Below are 26,999 nucleotides of genomic sequence, written 5' to 3'. Positions count from 1 at the left end.
AAAATCTTTAAAAAGAAAAGAAGGCAGCTCAGGGCAATTCACTCTATCTTCCCAGGACAGGAAGGTGCAGCCGAGGGTGTGACGGGGACCCTCGCTGGGATCTGCTTGGTGGCGCATGTCTGCGTGTTAGATGCAGCTCCGTGTGGGGTGGGTGGCTAGGCTTGGGTGTGGTGTTCGTAACTGTGTAGGGGACTTGGGTGAGCGAATTCAGAAACTCCAAGGGGAAACCAAGTGTGTGTGGGGGGCCCAAGAGGAAGCCCCAGGAACTGGCTGCCCACAGCAACTATCACAGGCTCTTTAAAAAAAAAAAAAAAAATGGAAGGAAGGAAGTCTCAGAATGTCCTCAGGTGTCCATCCCCCATCCCCAGGTGGCCCTACAGGCCTAGGGGCTTTAGCCCAGGCTGGTGATGTTGGCACGGCCACCAGGGGGCGCCACGATGCGCTGGGTGGTGCGGCGGGGAATGTTGTCGTCGATCTGAGCTCCTAGAGAAAAGAAAAAATAAAATAAAAGGGTGAGGTTCTTGGGGAATAAAAATCAGACTCCTACAGTACGCTCAGGCACACTCTTGGGGAGAGGCTGGGCCAAGCACACACGGCCCTTCCCCTTCCCCAAACCTCACGAAGGCTCACACTACAGGAAGTACAGGGGACCTCCATGCAGCCCAAGGTGGCTCTTCTGAGGACCCACGCCTCTCACTCAAGAGGAGTACGATGGTCCAGGTATAGAATCCTGGATCTGAAGCTCCCAAACCCAAAATGCTCTAGACCCTAAAACTACTTGAGAGTTGACGTGATATGAGGCGTGGTAAATTCCACACCTGACCTGCTATGGCTAACTGTGGTCAGACTTGGCATACTAAAAATACTGTATAAGTCCCCTTCAAGACTTCATGTCACATGTGTATGAAACACAGATGCATTGTGTGTTTGCTTTTTAAGATTCTGTTTTTATTATATATATATATATGAATGAAGGGGGTGGGAGTCGTGCACATAAGTGCAGTGCCTGAGGAGGCCAGAAGAGGGCACTGGATCTCCTGGAGCTGGAGTTACAAGTGCTTGCAAGTCACCTGACATGGTTGCTAGGAACAAACTTGGGTCCCCCACAAGATCAGTGTTCGCTCTTAACTGCTTAGCCACCTGTCCTGTTTGGATTTGGGTCTTAGTCACAAACTATTTCTTTATCTACATGATATTTTTCCTACTTTAAAAACACAACCTAGCTTCCAAGCATTTCTTTCAAAAGGGACTGGCAACCTGTGCCATGTACGTGAATCATATGGGGAGTCACATTGTGACTGATCTCATCCTGTAGGGAGAGAACTAGGGTTTAAGAGCCTGTCTCCCACACCAAAACGCCTTCAAGTGTCCTGATTCATCATGGGCACATAAGGTACTTTCTAAAACCAGCAGACATGACAAGAAAAGGAAGTCTGTGTCATGCACTGTGCTGGTGACCGGCCACAGGACTTTGGATGTCTAAGCTTAGGAAGCGGGGAGAATGGAAAGGCTCTCTCGTGGGCCGGAAGGAAGAGGGGAAGGAAGTTTCCAAGACAGAAAGTCCACTTTTCTGTCACCGAGAGGAGGGCACAGGTTTCACCCCTGCAGATGGCTCATCGGCGTCCAGTGGCTTTGTCCTAGGCAACGAACATGAATGATAACTCAGTGGATGTCACACCACAGCCCCACAGGGAGCCGCAGCTGTGACTGGCCGCACAGGTGAGAACTGAAGCGCGGAAGGCCTGAGCAAGGTGAGGCTCCCCATTCATCTGCCACAGTCCCTCTTTAACAAGGGACGTGACAGATCGGAAAAATGTCCCCTCAGTCTACAAGGCGTCACTCACCACAGGGTGGGTGTCCCCGCATCACATGGCACTAAAACTGACCTGCAGATTCTGAAACCCAGTTCATCATTTATAGGTTCACGTCTGGTGCTGGAGTGTTCCCCGTTGGGGAAAGACGGAGACTACTGTTATCTTTCATTTTTCTGCAGTAGCGGAGCTGAAAGCCTCAGGCTGGCTCTACAGAGCCTGAACCTCCCAGAACCACCCAGCCCTGGCCGTACCAGACAAGCTGAATCCAGACTGGTGCAGGTTCCGAACCGGTGGCGCCTGCTGCTTGGCAGGGGATGTCTTAGCTGATGAGGCTGGAGTGACTGTCTTGGGTGTCACAGACACCTCGCACACGGGTCCATCATACAGGCACGCGGGACCCCCCTCAGCTCGGCCAGCTGAAACACACAATCACCCTGTAACCTGTCCCATTCACAGAGGACATCTTCCCTGCACCCTCCCAGTGTGAAGGAACAGCAGCCAAGACAGGCCAGCGATGCCTGGGGATTAGGCCCCCCCCCCTTATGGACAGGTACAATAGGGAGAGCCCCTGAAGCTCCAGGCCAAAGCTCTCCCAAGTTGGGTCCCAACAACGGGTTACTCTACTGGTTTCTTCCAATTTTCCCCCACCAGGTCACATCATCTTTGAACTCTCCAAGAAGCCCCTGATCAGGATGTGAAGAGGGTCTGGTGTCATTTTCAAGATCAAACTGTCTTTCTAATATCACTCTTCTTTTAACTCTCAGTTTTTGAGCATCATCTGTTCACCATGCCCTGAACACACTCTATGATTTCCACCTAACACATTCCGTCTTCCTAGTGTCTCGATCTCCTTCCTTTGGCTTGAGAAACTCTTACTTAAGCTTCAAAACCCAAATGTATTCTTCCTTAACATCTCCCTCCATGACTCTGCAGCAGTAGTTCCCTCCTCTGGGTCCTTTCCCCTCACTCATCATCAAAGCTCTGATCATCCTTGACTCCTCCAGTGTCAAGTTGTCTTTACCTTTCTGTCCGCCATCCAGGATTCTGACTCACCGTTCTTAATGAGTGTCTGTGGAGTTCAACTCAATGCATGATGTTTAAAAGTTAACAAAAATCACTCACCCTGCTCCTTGCCTTGATGCGCTTGTACACAAAGTCAGGGAAGGGCTTCCGAGGGATGTAGCGCCCTGAGCCTTCAGTGACATGAAGCGTGCCATCCTCCAAGACAATCTTGCCCTGGCTGATGACTACCAGTGGGGAGCCACGGCACTCCATGCCTTCAAAGATGTTGTACTCAAGAGCCTGCGGGTGGGGAAGGAAAGTCACCATCAGAGCAATCCCTGTTTCTGGACTGGACTGAATCAGTCTGATGAAGCTTACTGGTAAACCCCAGAGCTGGAGCATGTCTCCACTGGTAGCCCCGGGGACATGCGCTTTCTGTCTAAATATGCTCATCAGTGAAGCGTCCTTAGATACTTTCTGACATGCCTAACCTATGAGAGGGTAAGAGACACAAAAGCATCCAGGATCCTAACCTCTGTTGGCTGAGTCCTGCACTCTGTCTCCGAGCACAGGTCCCGGGGAGCCGAGGCCATGAACACCATATACACTGGGGCTAGTGGCCTAGGAAGGAGCTGAGGCGAAGGCTTTGGGAGTCATCTGCCCCTTTAAAATACAGAGGGAAGCAGGACCATGACTATAAGGCAATGGTTTTCAGCCTTCCTAATGCTGCGACCCTTTAATACAGTTCCTCATGTTGTGGTGATCCCAACCGTAAAATTATTTTTTATTGCTACCTCATAACTGTAGTTTTACTACTGTTATGAACGATAATCTAAATATCTGTGTTTTCCCATGGTCTTGGGTGACCCTGTGTGAGGGTCATTTTTCCCCCCCAGGGGTCAGGACCCACAGGTTGAGAACCACCTCTCTGAGTGCTTTTTTTTTTTTTTTTTTTTTTTTTTTTTTTTAAAGCTGGCATTCCAGACCTCCTGCCCCTCTCTGAGATAGAAGGCTGTGCCATCACTAAGTATGGACATTTTTGACTTCACATGATTGCTCAAAAAATTATGGAGCAAGTTGGGAATGTGGGAAAATCCTAATGGCTTAACTTAACAATAGGGTTATGGATGAGTTAGAGTTTCCACACTGGAGTTTCCAGACCTGGAGTCTCTTGTTTGTGGGACACTGGATGAGCAACGCCACACAGGCATGCTTAATAGCAGCCCCTAAAGCAAAGGGCAATGGGGTGTCCCAAGGCTCACATTTCTTCGAGAACATCAGTCAGAGCACAGATACTGCCCGAGACAGGTGTAGAGAAAAGTCAGTCAGCAGCAGCAAGGGTCTTCCCAAACTTTCACTCCTTCCTGTCCTCCGTCTGTCTAGGCAGAGAGGTCCCAATGCCAGCTCACAGCTCACAGTCACCTGTGTCTTTAATGGTCCTGGCAGCAGTTTTTATTCCCTCTGGAGAGCGGACTCCACAAAAGAGGGACTGCACTTTCTCCACCCCACCCTGCTCTGACGCTGCACACGCACGCGCAGGCTGGTGGGGGGGAGAATGCTGGAAAATTAGGGCTTCTAACTCGGGCTCCACCGCAAGATCACTATGTAACGTGAGAGCGGTCGTGAAGCTCTCTGCACCTCGAGTTTATTTATCTTCCCACTTGGGATAATCACACCAGACCCTTTGGAGAGACGGTCAAATGAAAAGAGTGGGAATATGAAATGATACACATGTGCACTGAAAGGGTCACCCTGAGGACGTCACTGAGGAGCCCAAGATGGATGATACAAGTTTAAGCAGGCTTGGCACTAGACTGTGCTGAACCAGCAAGGCAAGATTAGCCATAAACATGGAGTCCAGCAGTCTCCCCATGAGGCACCCACCATCTCGGTACCCACAGGGGCCGAAGAAGCTGGCACTGAGGCTAGCATGCCCCACCCAAACCCTTCTGCTCGACAGAGAGGATTCAGACTGGCAGAAGGCCCGCGCCCATCCCGGAAACGCCTGGACCTGCCCTGCGCAGCTGTGGCCCTTGGGCCCGACCGTCCTTAGAGTTTCTGGCCCACTGAGAGGAGCCGTAGCAATTGTGTTCCCCGTGGCGCCTACTGGTCACTCAGAACTTCTCACCTAGAGATCCAAACCACTCACGACCATGCCTGGCTCCAAATGGGGCACAATGACACAACCCCACACCCAAGGCTCTCGGGGAATGCATGGAAGAGGGAACAGAGTGTAAGAGTCAGAGGACCAGGGGGATGCTGTGAGATAGTATTTTCTGACAGCAAGATTGCAGCCATGAACTCACAAAATAAGGTTGTCTGTCCAAGATCACACTACTCTACTGGAGGGGCCAACTTGGATGGAGGAAAGGCTCACAAAGCCCCACAAAGAGCTGTAGGCGTTCAGTGACTGCTGTGGGAGGGAGAGTCGTTTTTCTTCAGGAACTGCCTTCCTGACAGGTTATCCCAATCTAAGCAGTTAGTTTAGCTATCAATCAGACCTTTGGCCAGAGAGAAGGCTGACACAAAATGGAAGTTCCCAGTGGCCACCTCAGGACTGGACATTTGACTGCTCTAGCTAGGTCCCTTTCTGTAAGCCCACCACAAGAGGTACTGTTCAAACCATGGCAATGGACTGGTGCCTGACTTCTAGAATCTTCTGAGGTTCTGACGTCAAATGTCACTCTAGGGTCTCCGAAAGTTTAAGGGCAGAGGCCACTGAGTCTAAAACATGGCCAGGGTTGCAGTCTAGTAGGCCTCAATAAAGAAAGTGAGAGTGTCAGTCTGGCCCTTGGAAGGCTGAAGTCACAGCACATCCCTGGGAAACTTCATTCCTACCCAACTGAGGTCCTTCCCGAATCCCTGGACTGGCCCCGTCTCTCGGTACCTGGAGCACACATGTCTACCCAAGATGGGCAAGCCTTACACTGTTGTGTGTCTTGGCAGAGATGGTCTTCACGCTGTCAGGGTCCCAGATGACCAAGTCTGCGTCAGATCCCACTGCGATGCGGCCTTTCGAGGGTAAAGGTTGAAGACTTTGGCTGCGTTGGTGCTGGTCACAGCCACAAACTGGTTCTCATCCATCTTCCCAGTGACCTGTGGGGCACAGCACACAACACACACACACACACCACACACACACACACACACACACGAGGGAAGGTGGTCAGAAAGTTGAAGGTGGATCAGGTTCAGCAATAAAGGAATACATGTTGACATGCAATGCACTCTGGAATTTCCCTTTCAACAAAGCTAGGCAGAGGGCTGAGCCTCTAGTCAATTTCAGGCCAGCCTGGCTTTCCGAGATACATAGTAAGGGTCAATCACTTCCTGAAGTCCTCCCCTTCCAACCGTGCTCTAAACACAGGAGAACAAGAAAATGAGTGTGCATTGAGAGGAAGAAAAAATTTTAGGTGGCCAAAAGGCATATTAAAAAATTCATTCCAATCAGCAAAGAAATTGAATATCAACTAAGAAAGACACAATTTACCAAATTAGCTGTGTTTTGGACTTCTGCTCTTAAAACCCACTGAGAAGTGTCATACGCCATGTCAAGGGTCATAATCTTTGCAGAAGGAATTTTAACAATATGTATTTACGGTCTTTAACAGACTCCTTTGACCTAGCAATGTTATTTCTAGAAACTTCTTGTGCAAATATAATTAAAGATGTACCCAAGGAGATGTCTACATGGATACCCATCTCAGTTAAAAAAAAAAATAGAAACAACACAAACACAAAACTTTAGTGAAAGAATTATAAAAAAAATGACTAGTGAAGTCGCCATCTACTATCAAAAAAATCAAGCTTTTCACTGGGTATGGTGGCCTTTCATCCCAGCACTGGGGAGGCAGAAGAAGGTGGATCTCTGTGAGGTGGAGGTCAGCCTGGTCTACACTGTTAGTTTCAAGCCAACCAAGGCCACATCATGAGAGACCTTGTCTCAGGGAAACAAACAAGAAGACTAAAAAGTGTCTTGATTCTCATGTAGATTTAAGATGATGACAGCTTCATGACGCATTATGGACCTTTTTAATGGGCTGTGAGGCAGTGTGGGTGATGCTCGTGTTACCTGAATACCGACACATACTGTGCACACGTGTGCTGACAAAAAACTGAAGACATTCCCCAAAATGTTCACTGTCGATTACCTCTGACACAAGATGATTTTTTTTTACTCACATAATCTCAAGAATTCATTAAGAATCAGAAAACCTGTTACTATATTTTAAAAATTAAAGTGAAAAAGCTTCGAAACTCCCAAGGTCAGTATCTGCCCAAACAGGTCAAACAGAAGCCTGTGGTGTGGACAATCTCTGAACACCGGGAGACCTCAAACTCACTCCCAACGAAGTGGAGTTGGAGACTGGTGACTGGGGAGGCCACCAGGAAGCGACTTCCTCATTGACACAGGACTTACATGTAATACTCAGAAGGAAATGAGCTACTAGGAACTGCCTTGGAGAAACATCATCTCACAAGTTCGGAGTTTCTAGAATGTTCTCAACTGGCCAACACGAGCCCCACACCCACGGAGACAGGGGCATGCCTGAGTGGTGAGGGAAGTCATCAGTCCTTACCACAGCTTTATCCCAGATAACAGACATCCGCTCCTCTGTGCCGTTGGTGCCCTCAGGAATCAAGGTGAAGTTGTCCTTCCCCACAGCCTTCTGAGCAGTGTTGAAGGTACAGTGGGCACTGCCTGTGACTTGGAGATCTCCACTGTTAGGAGACACATGACATGAGGCTTCCTTACAGGGCAAGGTGCCCCGGTCTGTCTGCTGAGGTATTTCATAAGTGATGTCCCACCAGCCACGCTGGCATCCTTCTGAGCCCTCCCTTCAGAACCTTTAGTCGGCTGTCAGGATGACCCTATCACCCACCAAGACGGTGACAGAATAACTCCTTGTTCTCACTTACTAACAACCCCAAATCTGGTCAACAGGGGTCTATTTTTTAGCCTGTTCCCAGTGACCATGTTGCTGCCTACTGGGTCATTTTGGTCCAAGGAGATCTAGGGTGCAGATGTGAACAAGTCCCCGGTACTCACCAGGACAGCAAGGAGTTGAGAAAGTCTGGAGTGGTTGGGTCGGGGCTCAAGGGAGGGGAGGTGACAAAAGCAGCCGCCTTGGCCCAGTTCTTACTCCAGTAATGAGAGCCATCCGTCCCCAAGCTGGCCGTGATGGGCTCGCCATACACCACGGTTCCTGAGAAACAGAACAGGTGGCTCGGTCGGACACCCAAGAACAAGAGACCACTCTCGGCAGACCTTACCACGTGCTCGCACTGTAGCATGCACTCAGGGCTCCCTCCATGGGGATACAACCTCATCTCACAGGTGATGACGCCATGCCGGGACCCTAGGCAGCCAAGGCTACCCAGTTAGCACACACTAAGATATCCTGCTCTATGAACTCAACCCTCTGTCTTAAGGCAATCCTACACCCTATACATGTTACATACCACTGATCTCCAACTCAAATGGTTTCCAACACCCAGGCCTCAGAACCGTCTAGAATGTTCTCTTTCAGAAGATGAGCGGATTTAACCTTACTATGCAGAAGGGGGCCTCCTTGCTCATACCTAACAGCCATCTCCCCTACCCTCTTTACCATGTCTAGTTCTAGCTATAGAGCAGAAATCACAAGGCTGAGGGATCAAAGAGCAAGTAGTGTCAGAATCTTCTAGCGATGCCTGGACGCTTATGTGGCCACGAGAGGGGCACCAACAATGACAGCCATCAGAGCCGCAGCTGACTTCATCAGAGTCTACAGTTAGGCCACTGGGGTTTCGGAAGTCTCCAGAAGCCCAGCATAACTTCATACGATGTCCAAGAAAGAACGTCAGCTCCCTTGATGTCCAAATGGTATCTTCTCTGTCCCTTTGGAGGAAGCCAGACAACCGGGGCCACTTACTCTGCCTAATGTCCATCCTTGTGTGTCTTAAATACCTTCTTCCCTTGACCAGGCCTCATCCCTTTTCCTAGCTCATTCCAGCAGATCTTAGGTTTGTGCATGCTTCCTCGGCTCCGTCCATGCTCTGGGACACTGTGACACCCACGGAGTGTGCAGACACTCCATCTTCAGAGAACACTCTCTGAATACTCTTCTCTTTCACACCATCCCTCTAAGACCCTTCTGTGTCATGTCTTCCATGTTGAAACAACAAAACAAAATAACCTACCTTCTCCCCGAACCTCACCTATGTCCCTCATGATTCAAAGCCAAGCTCTTCTTTTTTGCCTAGCTGAGTCTGGCCTTGAACCCACTACGTATGTGGCAGAGGATGATCTTGAACTTCTTATCCTCCTGCCGGGACTCTGGAGAGCTGAGGTTACAGAGGTGTGCCACCAGACCAGGCTTTTCAGCTTCCGCTCTCATGGCTCAGGCACCACCCCTCCCCTAAGCACTGCATCCTACGCTCAGATGATCTCTCACTTTCAAACTTCTGGACTCTTGATGGTGACACCCGATGATCATTTTTCTGCCTGCACACAGTAGGCACTCAACATACCTGATGACAGTAGGCACTCAATATACCTGATGATCATTCTGCCTGCACACAGTAGGGACTTAACAAATATGTGTCCAGCCAGCTCAGTCCCTGTTTGACTAATTCAAGGCCAGAAAGCCAGAAATCGTTCTCAGGTTACCCAATCCATTTTCCTCTCCTCCATCGCTCACCCGACTTCTCTTCTCCAGACACAGGACCCTCAAAGCCAAAGCCTTCTCAGTCAGGAATGTGTCTCCCTTCCTCTCCACAGTCCTTGCAGAGGCTTATCACTGGATACTATTCCACAACACCCTCTTTGCCCAGACACTCAAAACTGGCTCCAGGAGCTGCCTCCTCCTGCCTCAGGAATGTCACAAAGAAGTGGCTGTTCAGTGAGAGGGTGTTGGGAGGCCACAGGCACAGCTGCCTCCCAGCCACCCTCCATAACAGTCGCCAGGCAGGAGGGAGGCTTCTAGAACCGAGGGAGGAGACCCCTGGAAGAAGAGCCAGGAGAGGAACCCGGCATTCCTGACCTGTGGGAAGCCCTCCAATAGAAGCTGGTACAAGCACACTGGGCCCACACCCCGAATGGAAAAAGACCCACAACGCCAAGGCCAGCTGTTAGCTGTTCCTCGGTCCCTCCTGACATACCGCGGCTGAGCAGGAGCAGCAGTGGTTCTTGTCAGAACTTCAACAGATCTGATGAAGTCTAACCCCGATCCAGCCAATCTGCCAGCCATGCTGTCCACTGCCCACCTCTGCACCAAGGACTCACAGTCCTCAGGGCATACAGGTTTTGTCACCATAAAAAAAAATTCAGAGCACCAATGGTGCTTGGAGGAGAAAACAGCAGCTCTACATTCCCAGAATGCCCTGGAATTTGTCAGCCTCTGTCCCGTCACTGAATCTGCACCCCCATCCTGGCTCTGGAAACCCGGCTGAGGAGGCAGGTACGAGGAACGGATGGGCTTCATCCAAGACTGGGGAGAAAGTGGTGCTGCCTGACAAGAGGCTGGGTCCCCTGCCCTCTGTTACTCTAGCATAAGCCTTATAGGAGAGTGAACTCAGCCTTCAGCCCCTGGAAACCCCACGATGGGTCGGAGCTTCCAAGATCACTGGGGACACATAATTTCTTCCTAGACCATCACAGAGCGAGGACTCCTGGTCAACCCAAGATGGAGCCATGCAGGGACCTGGGGAGAGGGAGTCACAGAATTTTTAAAAAAATTTTTATTTATGTGTACGTGTGCGCTTATGTATGTATATGCAGATGCAAGTGTGGTGTGTCTGTGTGTGTCTGTGTGTGTGTGTGTGTGTGTGTGTGTGTGTGTGTGTGTGCCAGCAGAGGCTAGAAGAAAGCCTTAGATTCCCCCATAAGGTGGAGTTACAAGTGGCTGTGAGGAGCTCCCAGTGTGGGAGCTGGGAACGGAACTGTGTGGTCTTCTGCAAAAGCAAGAATTCTTAACTGATAGCCCATGTCTCCAGATCCTGCTTTGCTCCAATCAAACCCTCCTGAGGGAGTCCGAGGTCCCTACCAGTCTTTATTTCTAAATTTTTAGCTCCACAGATTAGGATAGGACCCATCATATCCAAGACCTCCACCTTCAGGGGAGTGTGGTTCACACACTGAGCTCTACACCGCCCCACCCCCCACTCCATCTCAGTGGCCCAGAAGCTTGCAGTCAGCTCCCCTCCCTGCCCTATAAAGCCTGTGCTGGAGGAAGCCATGGACAGGCTTCCAGAGCTCAGTCAGACCACAGACACCAGTGAGCTGCTGTGTGCCAGCAATCATTACCACTAATAATAATAAACCACGAACAGCTTAATTGGCCCTTTTTTTATGCTTCTCTAAATACACTGCTGATGCTTTCTTGGCGGCGGCTGTAGTTTCATGATTCTCTTCTCCAGGGAAAGTCTAAACTGAAGGATGTGACCCCAAGCCAGACTCTGGCAGACGCTCTAGTCAAGGCCAGGAATGCAGGGGCCTGGCGGGTGATGTTTATTCACAACCAGCCCCGGGCTGAGCACGTTCATGAAGAATAACTGCAAGCTGGGTTTGAAAATGTTTGACAGCTCTGGGCTCCGACAGTTTGTCACTTCCCGTGAACGAGAAGCAGAACAAATCCAAAGCAAGAACAATGGGAAACCATGGCCAGGGAGCACAAAGCTCAGCCACAGAAGCCCGGGGAAATGACAGACCCAGTGGAAAGACAGACAGACCCACATCACTCCGCCTTTCTCTTGGAGTGCTCGGGCCACAGCCCCAACTGTGTGTGTGTGTGTGTGTGTGTGTGTGTGTGTGTGTGTGTGTGTGTGTGATGCACCCGGGTGGGGAGTTGCACATATACAAGACAGTGTATCTCATTAGCCTGGAGCTCTCTAAGTAAGCCAGCCAGGGTGGCCAATGGGCCCCAGAGATCTGCCTCCCCGGCACTTGGATTCCAGACATGCACCACCCATTTTTTTTACACAGGTTCTGGGAGACAAATTCAGGTCCTGGGCTCGCTTGCCAACTCTATCTCCCCAGCCTCGGTTTTGCGTTTTTGGGTCAATATCGTGCTAATATATAGCCCAGGCTGACCTCAAACTAGCAATCCTGCTTACGCCTCTTTTAGCTTAGTCCTAAGGATGATCCCTTACAGTTTCATGATCACAGACCTCTCATGATATGAGTCCCTATCCCTGTGCTGGGATCATAGGCAAATACCATCCCTTGGGATAATAAACAGGATACTCAGGATATTTTCAGAAGTTCCTATAACTGATTCTCTAAACTGAGGTGATTTGGGGGCACTAATGATTATTCTTACAGTGAAGAAAACACATGCAGTCCACACCACAATGGCATGATGAAATGCACAAACACCACTGGGAACCCTGAGTCAAATAATTCTATGAGGCAAAGCTGTGGGTGTTGTATCTGCTGCCATAGATCAATTTTTAAAATATTCGGACAGAATGACACTGATTGGTTGCCTCTGCTGGTGCTGGACAAAATGGTTGGAAAGAAAAGAATGCATTTATGGATTTAAATTCCCAGGTCAGGAGGCACTCTTCTCTCTACCCTGAAAGAGCCCACGCATATCTTACAGAGACAGAGCACAAGTGGCTGAAAGTCAAACCCAGGACCTTAACCTATCTGACTGAATTACAATGCAATCTGAATTCCCAGCCTCCAGGGCGGCTCTTCAAATGGGACATTGACTAGGGAAGGCTTCTGTCTCCACACAGCCTTCAGATGTGAGCGCCACCACCATCTATCACCTACATCTCCAGCCTGCTGGCCCTCTCTGAAGATTTCACACTCCGGCTCCATTACTGCATGAGGCAATGCCTTGAAATAAATCCACCTCTGTCTTCTTCTTGTCCTCTCCCCTACCCCCCAGTGGGCTGTTTCTCTGACTAAGGGACTCTGCTACAAGTCTGTGACATTCACAATCCAACCCACCTGGCACCCTCAATCTCAAGTCTGGTTCAAGATTACTACGTGGTAAAGTAATCCTTAGTTTAACCCTAAACTCATCCCCAAGGTGAAATAGTCTTCATGGATCACATGACCACAGGATTTCATGATGGCCAACATCCCTCCCTGTTGGCCTATAGGTCAAGAGAGGTCTTGTCTTGGACTTGGGTTTAGTGTCCCTCAGCAGCCATGATTGTTTGAATGTGGCTGTTCTTTGGTTCTAAGGGTGAGTAAGGAGGGGCAAGAAGGGTGCCCATGGGGTGACATCAGCAGGTACTGCCCACAGGTTATCACTCCCTCAGGAAGGTATCTACAGCCACCCAAGACTCCTCACATGAACAAAAGGCAGCCTGAGGGAGAAGTCTCCACCCTGGACACTCAGGACAAACAGACGGCAGGTATCTGGAATCATGGCTGTTACTTCTCACTGGCTGGATGATTGGGAACAACATGTTCAGTTTCTGCATTTCAATTTCTCTTCCGTGACATGAGCTTATTGAATCAACCACTGTCTAAATTCTTCTTAAGACTAAAACCCAAGCCAGGACTTGATAGTACAGGCCTATAATCCCAGCTACTCAGGAGGCCGAAGCAGGAGGATTACAAGTTCAGGTCCAGCCTGAGCAACATAGTGAGACGTTGCCCCAAAATACCAAGTAAGATGAGGTACCAGGCTACAGTTTAGAGAAAAAAACACTTGTCTAACTTGTCTAATGTGCAAGGGTGTGGGTTCAAATCCCAGGAATTCATGAAAATTAAACAGAAAGTAAGAAAGACTAGACAAAATTAAAAGCTGGATAATGTATTCCAGTCCTGGGGTAGTTAATTTCCCTCTCTGCACAATGAGGTTGGTAAAGGTTGTCCTGCTGCATGGCACAGAATAACAGTGACCGCGGGGTCACTCAGAAAAGGCAAGCTGCCAGTGTGCTGGGTCTAGCTGGCCTACAGCTGTAGCCCTCGGGGGCCTTTCACCCCATCGTCTCCTGTTCCCCTCCTTTCCCTATTAGCCCTAACACCCCCCGCCTTTCACACGGGACCAGTGGGTCTGTGGTAGGGAAGCTTATGGCAGATGCAAAGAAGGGCCCGCCAACGTTTACTAACATTACCACTGTTGTTCTGGGTCCTTCCCACAGCCTGAACCTCACAGGCTCTCTGTCCCGTACTCTAGCCCTGCCGTGGTCACACGAGCACTGATCACTCCCCTCATGACTTTCTGCTCCCGCCTCACCCTCCCGCCAAGGGATGCTTGGGGTCAAGACCACTTGTTGCTCCTGGCACTGAGGCCTAAAACACCGCACAGGGAAAAGCACACCATCAACTCCATCTTGGTTTGCTGAGCACACCCTCCAGATTACACCATCATTCCATCCCTCAGTGGCAAGGATGGCCGGTCACTGGACACAGCTCCACCCTCATTATCTCCTTTAAACCCAACCATCCCTCTGGGAGGGGAGTCACTACCACGGCCATCCCTTTGCAAGTGGGAAACAGACCTTGAGATGTAAGTCATGTGACTGAAGCACCATAAAGTAGGGTCTGATCCTGAACAGTGTTATTAATCCCAGGGAACAAACCCTGATACAGTCTGTTACTGTTCCCTTGGTGTTCAAGAATATTTGTTGAACTAAGCCCCAACCCACACGGACCACAAAAATTTCCCTCTACTAAAACAACCCTCCAGGGGCAAGGTGAGTTGGTCAAACATTAACATGGAGATTTGGCGCCTGGAGTTCGAGGCCCAGTTACCAAGCTCAACTCTGCTCTTCCCAAGCTCGGCGAATAAAAGAAAAAATGAAGGCTGCTGCCCGGGCTGCCTCCTGAGGGGGATAAGAAATTCCAACAGGGTGGCAAGAGCCTTCTCAGCCCTCTAGAGGGCTAGAGCCTTCTGCCGCTCTTCTCTTCCTTGTTAGCACCTGAAGACCGTGGAACTCCCCAGCGACGTGGGTCTGTCCGACTTCAAGGTTTTGAAGGATGGCAGAGCAACAGCTTGAATGCCAAGGCCACCCTGAGGAGGATGGCATGGGCACGGCTGGGTTCATGCATGGAAGGTTCTGGAACAGAACTAACTGAACTGCTTCCTCTTTTGGCCAGGCTCAAAGGTTAACAAAAATCAACGTTCTGCTCTGGTCCCCAAAGCAGAATGCTGGAGTGAAACTGTACACTTCATGAGCACGCATTAGTCCTCACCCTTCGGGGAAGGCCAGAGGTTGGGAAGGAACAGAGACTTCGGTGTGTGGGAGAGCTGGCTCGTGACTCCACCCCAGCTGTGGTCTGTCAAAAGGCTGACCCCTCCCTACCAGGTGAGTCTATGATGGTTTACACTTTGGACAGGAAGGCCACGATACAAAGTCATGTGAATGTTTGCCTTACCTGAGTCCTTATTAGCACATGGGTGCAGGAAGACCAGTAAAATACACAAAATCCGCTGTCTACCATGTCCCCCCTTTCCAGGCACTGTACCCACTGTACCCATGCCACATGGAAGCAGTGCGCCAGGAAAGGTGTTCGGTGTTGAAGCTGAACGCCCAGCCACCTCACAAGTGTACCTGGGTAACAAAGGACCGCGGGTTCAGTCACCACCTACAGGGTCTCCTCAAAAAAACTCAAAGCCAACGCTGACCACATTCGAGATGCGTATTTCAACAGGGAATAGTGGTGCACACCTGTGATTCCAGCACTCAGGAGGGGATAGCAGGAGGGTCGGAAACTCATGGTCATCCAAAGCTACACAGTGAGTTCCAGGCCAGCCTGGGCTACATGTCTGAAAATACCAAAATGATATTGCTGCTGCTACTACTACTACTACTACTACTGCTAAATAAAAGGCAGTTTCTCCAAACAGCCAGGAGAGGGCAGGCTCACAAAAATTAATAGCCTAGCAACTGGTCAAATGGAGAGCCCCAGAAAGCCCCCGAAGAGCAGGGGCCAGAAACCACAGGGTATGTCTGGAGGCCATCTTTGGGACAGGCTAACTGAGTAGCCATGGAGCGATTCCGTCCAGAGCTTGTACCCAGTCACCCACCACTGAAAACATCCCACAGCCCCATGTGGATCACACAGAGAAGTGGGAATAGCTGTACAGACCAAACCCGACAGAGGCAGAGGGGGAGGGGAGGGGGCACCAGCGAGGAGGGGAAAGAGAGATAAATGGAGATACGCGGGCTGGAAAGATACACAAGAAGAGAGATAGGAATCCCTTTGGCAATGTTCACTTCAGATCAGGCTAAGGTTCCCATCAGTCCGTGCCCTGCTTGCCGGCTCTATGTGCTGGGCTAACTCCTAAGCAGAAAGCATGTGGTGTGGTTAGCCAGACTCAGCAGCTGACAAGGGAGCTGCTTATTCATAATGTACAAAGTGCTCCACGGGAACATTCCCGAGGGAAAGTGCTGGAAGGTATCCTTAGTGGATTAGTGTCTCAGCTTCACTCAGAAGGCATCCACAGTATACTGGCAGGAAGTAACTTGAGGTGGCTACACATATGTGTCCCGCACAAGACTCTGACTGTCCCCCAGTAGAAACACCCCCCCATGATGGAGGGAAGACACATTTTGCACAATAGCACTTCCCAGAGGGGATCTGTAGCCAGTGAAAAGTGATGTAACCTATGTATTGTAGGGGTGGTTGTCTGTGCTTCACCCCTGAAGCACCACCCCTAGACGGCAGAGGTAACTGCTAGGTACCTGCCCCCACCCGGGGCGTGGCTGAGACGGGGACCCCTTAAGACCTGAGATGCGAACGTGTCGCTCGCTCTCTTGGCTACCTTGTGATCCTGGATGCTGGATTGCAGACCAAGTCAGAGTTCTCCAGAGAGCTGCCTTGGACTGCACCTCACCTCTCCCAGATTCTGTAACCGATCCCTTTGCTGGTTGTAAGACGCCCCAAAATAAACCCCCTTTGACTCTCAGATAAACTACGTATTCCCTCGTTCGTTGCCGCTTTAATGTGTGTAACTAGTCTGTTTACACAGAATCATGTTGAAAAAAAATCCACTTATAGAGAGGGGGCTCCCTGCCCACATGGCCTTGGCTTTCACTAGATACAAACAAGGGCACGGACATGGAACAAAGAGAGGAAACCAGAGCTCCCCGCTCTGCTGGGCTACAATTAGGTTAATGTTGGGACGTGATCAAAGTGGCCCAGTTGGCATGAGGGTCGGAAAGAAAGAGACTCCTCAGTGCGCAGGCTCCTTCCTTCCACCTGCCCACAGTACGTCCGCAAGGCCCACACAGCTCACCCTTCTTCCGTGCCTGGGCGATGACGTCAGCCGCGCTCTTGCTCATCACTTTGGTGACATACAGGGGGCAGTTGGTCTGATTGGCAATGGTGACGGAGCGGTTAACGGCTTCAGCCTCGACCTACGGGAGGACAGACAGACAAGCCTGAAGACCCAGTCCACCCTCAGGCCCACCTTTGTCCTCGTTCACAGACAAGACAGATGCGTCCCCAAGTTCTTTCCAAGTGCACCCAGGCATAGATCCTCGGGGCCCCCCTAGACTCACACTCCGGAATAAACCTAGCCATGTGGTTGTAACCACCCGGGATATTTGCAGGAAACAAGAAATTCTGAAGAGATACTTGGGTCACTCCCTTTAGTTTTCAAACTACTGATACAATGGTCCCTAAGAAATTAGAATTTCCTGAGGAGAAAATTTTATGATGAGAAGGAAAAGGCTGAAGCTGGGTGCTGCCAGAAGAGGAACTTGTCCCCAGGGAAGACAGTTCACACAGTTCTGACTGACAGAACACCTTCCAGGACGCCGCAGCCAGACAACGATGGTTGGAGGGACTCGCATGATCGGACTGCCTGGCTATGCATTACTTCTTGTCTCTATTTAAAAGCTGTTTTGTTTTTTAAACTATGTGTCCATCTGTGTGCAGTCTGTGTACATGAGTTCTGGTGCCTGTGGAGGCCGGAGGCTTTGGATCTACCCAAAGTACAGGCAGTCGTGAGCTGCCTGACCTGGGTGCTGAGACCCAAATTCAGGTCCCTTGCAAGAGACGTGTGACTCGGTGCATTCTTAACTACTGAGCTGTACCGCCACTAAAGTCCAGGCTGGCCAGAAACTCTGATCCTGCCTCCTTGCCTCTTCATCATAGCCCACAATGTGTACTACCATGACCAGCAGCCTACTGCTTAAACTGAAAACTTCATCAGGCCTCTGAAGATGTGCTTACGGATCTCTCTGTTCCTCTTCCCAGTGTGACTACACTCAACTGCTTCCTTTCTCTGCTCCAACCACAGCTTATTTCTCTAACTCACCTACAGAGATGATGGTCAAGCCAAGCTCGTCAGGGCGGCCAGCCGCCCAGGCTTGCCCCTAACTCAGTAACAATTTCACTTCCTCCATTGGAGAAGCACCATACATTCACAGCCCCTTGGCTGATCTCAACGTGGCTACTCACTCTGCTCTTCACGATCCTGAGTGAGGACATTTAACGTCTGTGACTCTGGAGCCGAGTCTGCCAGATAACTTGTGCGCCCAGCCAGCATCACCACAAAACAAAACAGGCTTCACAGGGCTCGGAATGAAGCAGGCAGCAGCCTGCTCTCGAGAGCGTGACAGGTCAGCCACAGCCTGGTACGACCTTCAGCACAGATGAAGAGCCACCCAAGTCAACCATCTGATCTCAAGGAATGGAATTTCAGATCCCATGTCAGGTCTGCTGAACGCCCAACCAGGAAAGCCGCCTTGTATGGAGGTACACGTTATGTACAACAATGTGTGTTCACTGTGACCGATGAAACCTATTTAAAGCAGATCCCAAAAGGCTACTGCCTAAGGAGACACTGTGGTGTAAACTCTGGCAGGTGAGAAGCGGGGATGGTCTTATTCTTCTCTACCCATCATGCCCCACTCCTAACATCCTCAAAGCAGAGCTGGTACCCACTAACGTTCAAAACTCGTTGCTGCACAAATGAATGGTTTCATCTTATTAATGTATCTTAAAGGCCAGGCTGCCACTTCTCCCAGGAGAGAGATGTACAACTCCTGAGTTGACTTCCCTAATCCTGTTCCCACTGGGCTGGGGTCTGTCGCAGCTCTAAGTGCTCATTCCAGTGAAAGAGACCAAGCCTCATTCACACTCAGCTTCTGGGCATGAAACTATGTGAAGGAGTCTACAGATCTACAGGAAAGCACACAGCTTCAAAAACACTCACCCAACACTCAAATGTTTCCCATTCCAGGGATGGCTGAAGGGAACCTCCCTCTGGCTCCCTGGCCTCCTTCCCCTCCCGGGAGCCTCCTGCTGGGCCGCCAGCTCAGATGTCTCTAGTGTGAAGTTGTGAATGAGAGGACTCCAAGATGCTCAACACTTTGAGGGATGCCAGAAACAGCCCTATTGATGTCCAGCACAGACCTTCACAAAGGACAGACACACTATAAATAATGACTGGGTCCACAGGCCTGCCCTCATTAAAGTGGGGTGTGCAGTGGCTCTAATTAAGAGGCCAAATGGGACCGACTTCCACTAAAACTAGTGAAGAAAAAACCCTGGTCCAGGGTCTGTCTGGATTTGCATACACACTGTGAATGGAATTCAGACTCCATCTGGCCCCACAGAGTGGCCTGAAATTGGACAGAGGCCAAACTAAAATGCCAGCTCTCTGGAAGAAGAGGGTATTTAAACCTCACTCTCCACCGTCCCATCAAAACACTCCAGCCCCCAAGCCTCAGCAGATAGCACTGTACGTGCACTGGGCCCTGACGAAGTCTCTTTACATCTTCTGGAAAGGATATAACAGCTTAAAAATAAAACCTCTCTCCTTCTAGGGATCTCAGACATTCTGGGAGTTATCTGTGTGGTGTCATAAACAGACCAGCACAAACACCACAGGAAATGACCTACCCAGGGACCCATAGCAGAGTCCAGATATGTCCGGCAGTCTCTGGACAGCCTCTCCCACCATGGCAACCTGCACAACTCAGGCCAAGCTGGAAAGTGTCTCTGCGATGGCTTCACTGTACACATCTGAGTGGCCACTTTCCTCACAGGCCCCAGCTCTGACAGCTGGTAGCTGGTCACATTCTAGCCTACATCTATACACTTCCGTCTGCCTCTGTGTCACCAGCTCACGGGCAGTCCCTCTCAGAGAGCCCATTCCCCGGCTCAGCTCACTGCCACATGGGGCCAGGCACTGGTGTGATCGGAACACAGGTCTTGTCACACTGAACCACCTCCGACGGGCATCCCTAGAGTCCTGCGTTCTTAAAAAAAAAAGTCTCCCTTTTTCCATCTTTTTTTTAAGCTAAACACCACGGAAAATCCCACTGAGCGGGCCACCTGGGGGCTGCAAAGAGAAGCATATGGTGGCGGGAAGGTGTTCTGCAAAGCTCAAACGCAAGCTGGCCATCATGGCACCTGCCATGGAAGAGATCCTGACGCCACCACACAGAAGTGAAATCGTTTTTTAATGTTGTATCCTGTGTGCTGCTGGCGGTTTCTTCCGAAGTGGCTATCCTGCAAGTCCACTCAGAATGGCTCCGTGTTTGATCCTCCCTGCCGCCCCCTCAGAGTTGAACACACAACAGACTCAGTTTGGCACACTGAACACTCCCCGAAGGAACAGCAAGAAAGAGTGGAGGCCCAGAGTCCGGACTATTCTGCCAGCCCCTCCCTCCTCCCCCTCTCCCTCCTCCCCCCCTCCCTCCTCCCTCCCCCTCCCATCCCCTGTCTTTGCACCTCTAAAGTCCCTACATCTGGCCTCACCTCACAGGACTGTCATGGGGTGAAATTACTCAGGGCATCATTCAGCTCAGAGCCTGCATAAGCTGGGCACCTCCAAATCAGCTGAAAAGCCTCCTCCCACCATGCCATGCTCCTAGACCCGCTGGCCCTTGGGGGATGTCTGTAACTGGGCCCGGGGTATTTGCAATTCTGTATGACAATAGCCTAAGAGAGGCCACTTATGCTAAGCCACAGACAAATAGATTGAAGCTTTCTGTTTAAAGGCTCAGTCACAACGGGGGGGGGGGGGGGGGCGCTCCCGGATAACGATCTCCTTCATGGAGACCCACGGGCATCCTTCCTGTTTCCGTGCTTTGTTCTGGCAAGCTCTGGGATCTGGTGGCCCCAGCTCCTTCACAGATCACTTACCAAACATCCTCTCTGGTCTGGTCTGTTTCTGAAGGGACACCTTAAATGTTGAGCCTCCATCCATCCAGGTCCCTGAGGGTCTCCTCTTAACCTCTACCACATCTTCACCATCTAGAATGTTCCTTGCAGAACTCCCCCATCATCCTCTTCCCTCAGAGCTGTCAGATGGCTGTTAGATTGACCTTCACCCTACTGAAGGACCAGCCTCCGTGTGGTGGTTTGAAAGAAAAATGGCCTCCAAAGGGAGTGGCACTATTAGGAGGTGTGGCCTTGTTGGAGGAAGTGTTGTCACTGTGGGAGCAGGCTTTGAGGTCTCTTTTGTTCAAGTTTCTCTCAGTGTGACTTTCAGTTGACTTCCTGCACACTGCCATGCTCCCTGTCATGATGATAATGGACTGAACCTCTGAGCCTGTAAGCAAGCCAGTCCCAATCAAATGTTTTCTTTATAAGAGTTGCCATGGTCATGGTGTCTCTTCACAGCAATAAGGACCCTAACTACGACACTGTAAAGTAGTGTAATGTTAAAACTCTAGTGATAAAAACTCCTATCTCCCACAACATGATACCTGCAGCCTCTGACTCCATTGTCTAGTGGGGTAACTATGCTTCATAGCCTGGGCTAATCCTGCTCACAGTCTTCAATTGGATCTGACCACTAGGACCCACGGAGCATGCTGCACTGGGTGAGGGCTCCTCCTGTGTGTTTCAGAGATGTAAAGGGGCTCTGTGATTCCATCTTATGTTTGGGGGCCTGACGGTATTGCTGGTGGGTATGCACACGCGCACACATGCACTCATTTCTTTGAAAGACCAGTGTGCATCCAAACAGCCCCACTTTTAACGGGTACTTGGGGTGGGGTTGTTCTGCACAGAGTCCAAGAGACATCAAGTCACACATCCACTCCCAGATGTTCACCTCCTCTGGTCGGCTCAGCACATGTCCTCAGGGCCCGTGATGCCCAGATCCAGGATCCTCTGCTGTTCCTGTAATGTGCAGAAAAAGCCAAGTGGTCAGAGGAGGTGGGTTTCAGGTGGCTGACAGCTAGAGAGCTGGGCAGAACATTCCTAGCAAGAAGTACAGTGGGCCCTGCTGGATCCACAGTGTCATCCCAGACCTCAGAAACGAAGGGGTCACTCCACTAATCCCAGTCCCACTTGAGCAAGACGGCTCAGTGGTTCTCGACCTGTGGTCTTGACCCTTTTGGGGGTCAATGAATGTCCTGCACATCAGATATCTGCATTATGATTCATAACAGTGGCAACATTACAGTTATGAAGTAGCAATGAAATAATTTTATGATTGGGGGTCACCACAATATGAGGAACTGTATTAAAGGGTCACAGCATTAGGAAGGTTGAGAACCTTGCCTGGGAAAGCTACAAGTAGAGACACACTCATGGCCCACAGCAGAGTATATGATGATGCCCGGGTGTAACCAGGGTGTTCCTCGACTCCATCCAGAACAGCTGCATTGCTGTGCCAAGGGAAAGGGCCTTTGGAGAGTGGGAACAAGCCACATGCCCTAAGAACACTGGCAGGAGATCACTGACTGAGCCCCAGTACCAGAACACCAGGCCCTCTGGATTCCCACACTGGTGTTCAGCTCCCAAAGCTGTCCTACGTTCTTGGGCTTGCTTTCTGCAAGATGAAAAAAGAATGTGAGAGGAAGAGTCCCATACCTCTGCAATGATGTCACCATTCTCTGCATGGACTTGAGCTATGGCACCAATATCCCGGATGACGCTCAGCACTTCATAGATCTGAGGAAGAAGAGGGCAAGCTCAGAGACCAGAACCTGAATCTTCCAGGTCAAAGGAAACCCCCTTGGTGGGGGAAACATGGCATCCAGGCTGCTCTGGTAGGCCGGCTTAGCCATACTCTCAAGGGGACTGCGTCGGGCCACTCTGCCATTCACAGAGGCAGCCCAACCAAAAGGACAGGAGTGAGGTGTGAGAGGCAGAGGAGGACAGCTCTGCACAGGTGTGGTGAGGGGCCTCAGTCCATCAGAAACCAAATCTGCCAGCATGGCCCATTAATCTATGGGCAGGCTATACACACATGGAAGAATGTTTCCCCAGATGGCAGCGGTGACCAGACCAAACAGAACATCAGGAGCCTTCTGAGAAAGACTGACTTTCTTACCTGGGAGTCCGTCAGCTGGAATCGATCTTTGAAAGCCATGTACACGAGGAAGGAGTTTACACCTAGTGACAGACAAAGAGATGTAGATGCGTGAGTTTTTAATAGATACGCCTAAACTAAACAACCTAGAAGACAGACAGTGCTGTTCACACATGGGCGTGAGCCCGTGCGTATCTGTGGGAGGAGGGGGGTGTAGAGAAAGCAGAAGAAGAGAAAAAGAGGTGGAGACACCATGGGAACAACAAAACAGCTGTGCAGCCACACGCCTGTCATCCCAGCTACTTGGAAAGCTGAAACAGGGGATCACACTTTCAAGACCTCTCTGAGCTTCAGAGTGAGTTCAAGCCAGCGTTGAAGCTTAGAGAGACCCTGTCTCAAAAACCCAAAACTCAAAGGGCTGGCACACAGCTCAGTGGGAGAGGGCCAGACTATCATTGATGAAGCCCTGGGTTTAATCTTCAGCATCACAGAGTGGAAGAGGAAAAAAGCATGACAGAGAAAGACAGACAGAATGACAAAGGCCAACGGGAAGCTGGGAATAGGATTTCTGGAAATTGTTTTTGGGTTTCTTATGATTTTCCTGTTTGGGGACTTTGAAAGTCTGGCAAAATTAAAAGCAGCAGTGTGAATGTACTCATATAGCAGCATAACTCACAACAATCAGAAGGTGGAACGACCTGCCCCACCCCACCCCACTCCCCCACGCCATCCCACCCCACGCCCAGCGCTCGTCAGTGGATGAACAGACACAAAAAATGAGGTCTCTGTGTAAGCCGGAACACCTTTCAGCCTTACAAATAAAATGTGGCTGTGTGGGACAATGGGATGAGCACAGAAGCCATCCTACTGAATGAAAAACCCAGTTACAAAAGGTAGGTGCTGCAACACCCCATGTGCAGGAGGGACACAGAGCAGTCAGTGTCATGGACAGGCAACACCCCACATGCAGGAGGGACAGAGCAGTCAGTGTCATGGAGAGGCAACACCCCATGGGCAGGAGGGACAGAGAGCAGTCAGTGTCATTGAGAGACAACATCCCATGTGCAGGAGGGACACAGAGCCATCAATGTCACAGAGGCAGATGGTTTTATCTAGGCTGGAGGAAGGGAGAGGAATTACAGAGACAGATTTTCATTTTAGCAAGATGACGCATTCTGAAGGTGGATAGTGGTGATGGCTTGGGGAGTTTTTATTGCATTTGTGTGTGTGTGTGTGTGTGTGTGTGTGTGTGTGTGCGCGAATGCGCGTGCGCGCACGCGCTTATGCCACAGCATGCACATAGAGGTCAGAGGACAACTTGTGGGAGTCAGTTCTGTCCTTACATCATGTGTGCACTGGGAATCAAATTCAGGTCATCAAGCTTGGCGCCAAGTGCCTTTACCTGTTGACCCATCTCAGAGGCCCCATACTGATGGATTCAAACCAAGGTGAAAGCTGAGCAAATCCACTCAACTGCACACTTAGAAGTGATTCAAATTGTGCATCTTGGGCTGGAAAGATAGCTCAGAGATTAAGAGCACTGGCTGCTTTTCTAAAGGATTCAGGTTTGGTTCCCAGCACCCACCTGATGCTCATAGCTGTCTGTAACTCCAGTCCCAGTAGACCTAATAGCCTCTTCTGCTTCTGCATGCACAGGCACTCACACAGTGCAGAGACACATGTGCAAGCAAGACACTCATACACATAAAATAAATGAATAATTTTCTAAAAAAAATTCTAACACTATATATGTATATACATATCATTTATCACCTTTAAAAGAAAACCCTTTCTCAAAATAAGTATTATTCTGACTTTGACAAGAAGATGAATTACAAACTTCTGACTATGAAAATGGCCTTTTCTTTGGCAAGCCATGCTGGTTTGAAGAAGCATTTCTTTTTTTTAATGAGAAAAAAATCCATTAGCTTGGCAAGCAGCTGTCCATCCTAGCATCTTGGAGTTCTTGCTCCCGAGGCACCAGACCAAATATCCCTGTCCAAGAACCATCACAATTCTAAACAATTGTCTTGACAACCTCAGAGCCTCGGAGCTTAATTCAAGCCACCTGGGGATGCTGGAAGCTGCCTGAGCTAAAGGCCTCTGGGCATCCCAGTTTTTCATTCCATGCTAGGCAACAGTTGCTATGGTAACCTGCCTAGACTGATTTAGGATAGACTGAAACTAAGAATTGGAAGTTAAAATCCAACAGCAACTGGGTTTTCTCAAGAAGCAAGAACAGTTCTAACTAGAAGCTAGAAATGCCAGAAGTGTTTTGGAAGCTCTGGCCCTAGTCTGGTTCCAAAATGATTTTAGGGTTACCTCTTCAGAGGTGGGAAAAAAGTTACAGTAGCATTGAATGGCCACTAAGGAAAGCTGTTGCCTCCTAGCTGAAAAAAAAAAAATGAGATCTACTTCTGGATGGAGAATGTATCACTGTCTCCTCTCCTAAGAGGAATCACCTGGCTAAGGGACGCCCCTCTGGAAGCAGTTCACCTTAAGCCATGCTAAAAGATGGAGGAATAATTACCCTTTAGCTAAGGAATGAACTTTCCATCTAGAATTCCAGCTCCCTCCTGGAGTAGGTTTCAGGGCTACAGCCATGAGGCTTCACACATCTGCTCGATTTTCTGAATTACTCAGAAAAAACGTTAGCTTTTCCACTTCTTCTTTCTATCTGTTTTCAAAGCGTGCTGTCTCTAACACTCTGAGCTTGCTGCTTCTCTGAGCTTTCGAAGCTCCCCCTCCCCGCTTCCCCGCCCCCCCACACACCCCGACACCCCCCATGGCTGCCTGTCTGCCGTGTGGCTGCCATGATGCCAGTTTAACCCAAACAGCATGATCTTTTCTCTTTCTCTCTTCTCTCTTCCTCCGCCCTCCAGCAACTCACCTATCTTGGTTTTTTTTTTTTTTTCCTTTTAAACTCTGTTAAAATGGTTCTTGAATGTCAAAAAAGAAAAAGTAAGAGTTTGCAAGGTTGGGGAGGGGGATAGTTACCTCCATGCTAGAAGGAACTTAAAGAACATCTTATTCACAGGGCAGATAATAATTCCAATTATTAAGATTCAAGTGTTTCATGAATTGCCCCACGTCACACAGCTAGTCTGTGACAAGCTGGCTTGCCATCCTAGAGCCTTTTATACCGGATCTGTGGTGCTTCCCCACCAGCTTCCATGCCTAGATATTTGCCTCCACTTTTCACTCATAGCAATATACTGCTTCGGACTCTGAACTGCTAAGAACAAAAAAATTAGTTACTACTTCCCCACAAATCAAGACCCGGTGATACCAAAGAGTGACTCCTATTTCCACAGCCCAGGAAAACCATGTGGTTCAGCTCCACTACCTGAGCCCCAAGTCTCCTGTGGCAGGAGTCCTGGGCACCTAGAGGTAAGTGAAGACACCTCTGGCCTCCCTGGGGTGGGATTCCTCCCCAATCCCTGGGATTCTCTGGAGCAGAAAAGGCCCTTCAGGTTGTCCCAGGTTTGAAGAGTCTCATAACCTCCTCAGCGAGCCTCATTCTTACAGGTTTGTTATGACATGCTTGCCCCAACACTTCAAAGACAAACCGAGTGCTTCACTGGGCCTTGGATGGCCAATCACTCCTTGAGACCAGAACCCTCAAGTCAGAGATCGGTCGGAAGCTGTTACACAAGAAGACACCCCAGGGCAAAGCCACACTGTCTTACTCATCTAGGCTTCTTCTCCCCACACTGGGGTAAGGGCCCCTGTAGTCAGCCTAAGCTGTAGCCTAAAACCTACCCACCGCCTCGCTCGAGGAGCTTTGAGTCATAGACAAAGTCATCTCAGTGCAGTGGCAAGACCTACCGTGGTCCTTCACCAGCGCTTCCATCTCCTCCTGGATGCCCTTGTGCCACTCCGTGATGTCCACGTGCAGAGAATAGTCGCAGCAGGACTTGCTGTCCGCCCACTCCCTCCATTGATCAAAAGCAGCCAGCAGGCTTGTCCCGTGCTCAGGAACCACATGGTCAACTAGGAAGAACAACAT

At 50.0% G+C, this 26,999-nt stretch overlaps 1 protein-coding gene across 1 annotated transcript; it reads right to left on the bottom strand.

Annotated features, from left to right (window-relative positions):
* On the bottom strand, window positions 1–26,999 carry LOC114702682 (dihydropyrimidinase-related protein 2-like). Its single transcript, XM_028883172.1, has 12 exons — window positions 26,819–26,999; window positions 23,012–23,073; window positions 22,566–22,629; window positions 22,433–22,507; window positions 21,785–21,810; window positions 17,006–17,126; window positions 7,867–8,023; window positions 7,397–7,538; window positions 5,743–5,912; window positions 2,937–3,116; window positions 2,066–2,230; window positions 1–483 (listed from the first exon to the last, which is right to left on the bottom strand). The coding sequence occupies exons 1-9, from the start codon at window positions 26,997–26,999 to the stop codon at window positions 5,772–5,774; spliced, it is 969 nt and encodes a 322-aa protein (XP_028739005.1). The 3' UTR covers window positions 1–483; window positions 2,066–2,230; window positions 2,937–3,116; window positions 5,743–5,771.

The sequence above is a fragment of the Peromyscus leucopus genome, unplaced genomic scaffold (genome assembly GCF_004664715.2).
Source record: "Peromyscus leucopus breed LL Stock unplaced genomic scaffold, UCI_PerLeu_2.1 scaffold_570, whole genome shotgun sequence".
Taxonomy (NCBI): Eukaryota; Metazoa; Chordata; class Mammalia; order Rodentia; family Cricetidae; genus Peromyscus; species Peromyscus leucopus.
This window is presented reverse-complemented; position numbering and strand designations above follow the sequence as displayed.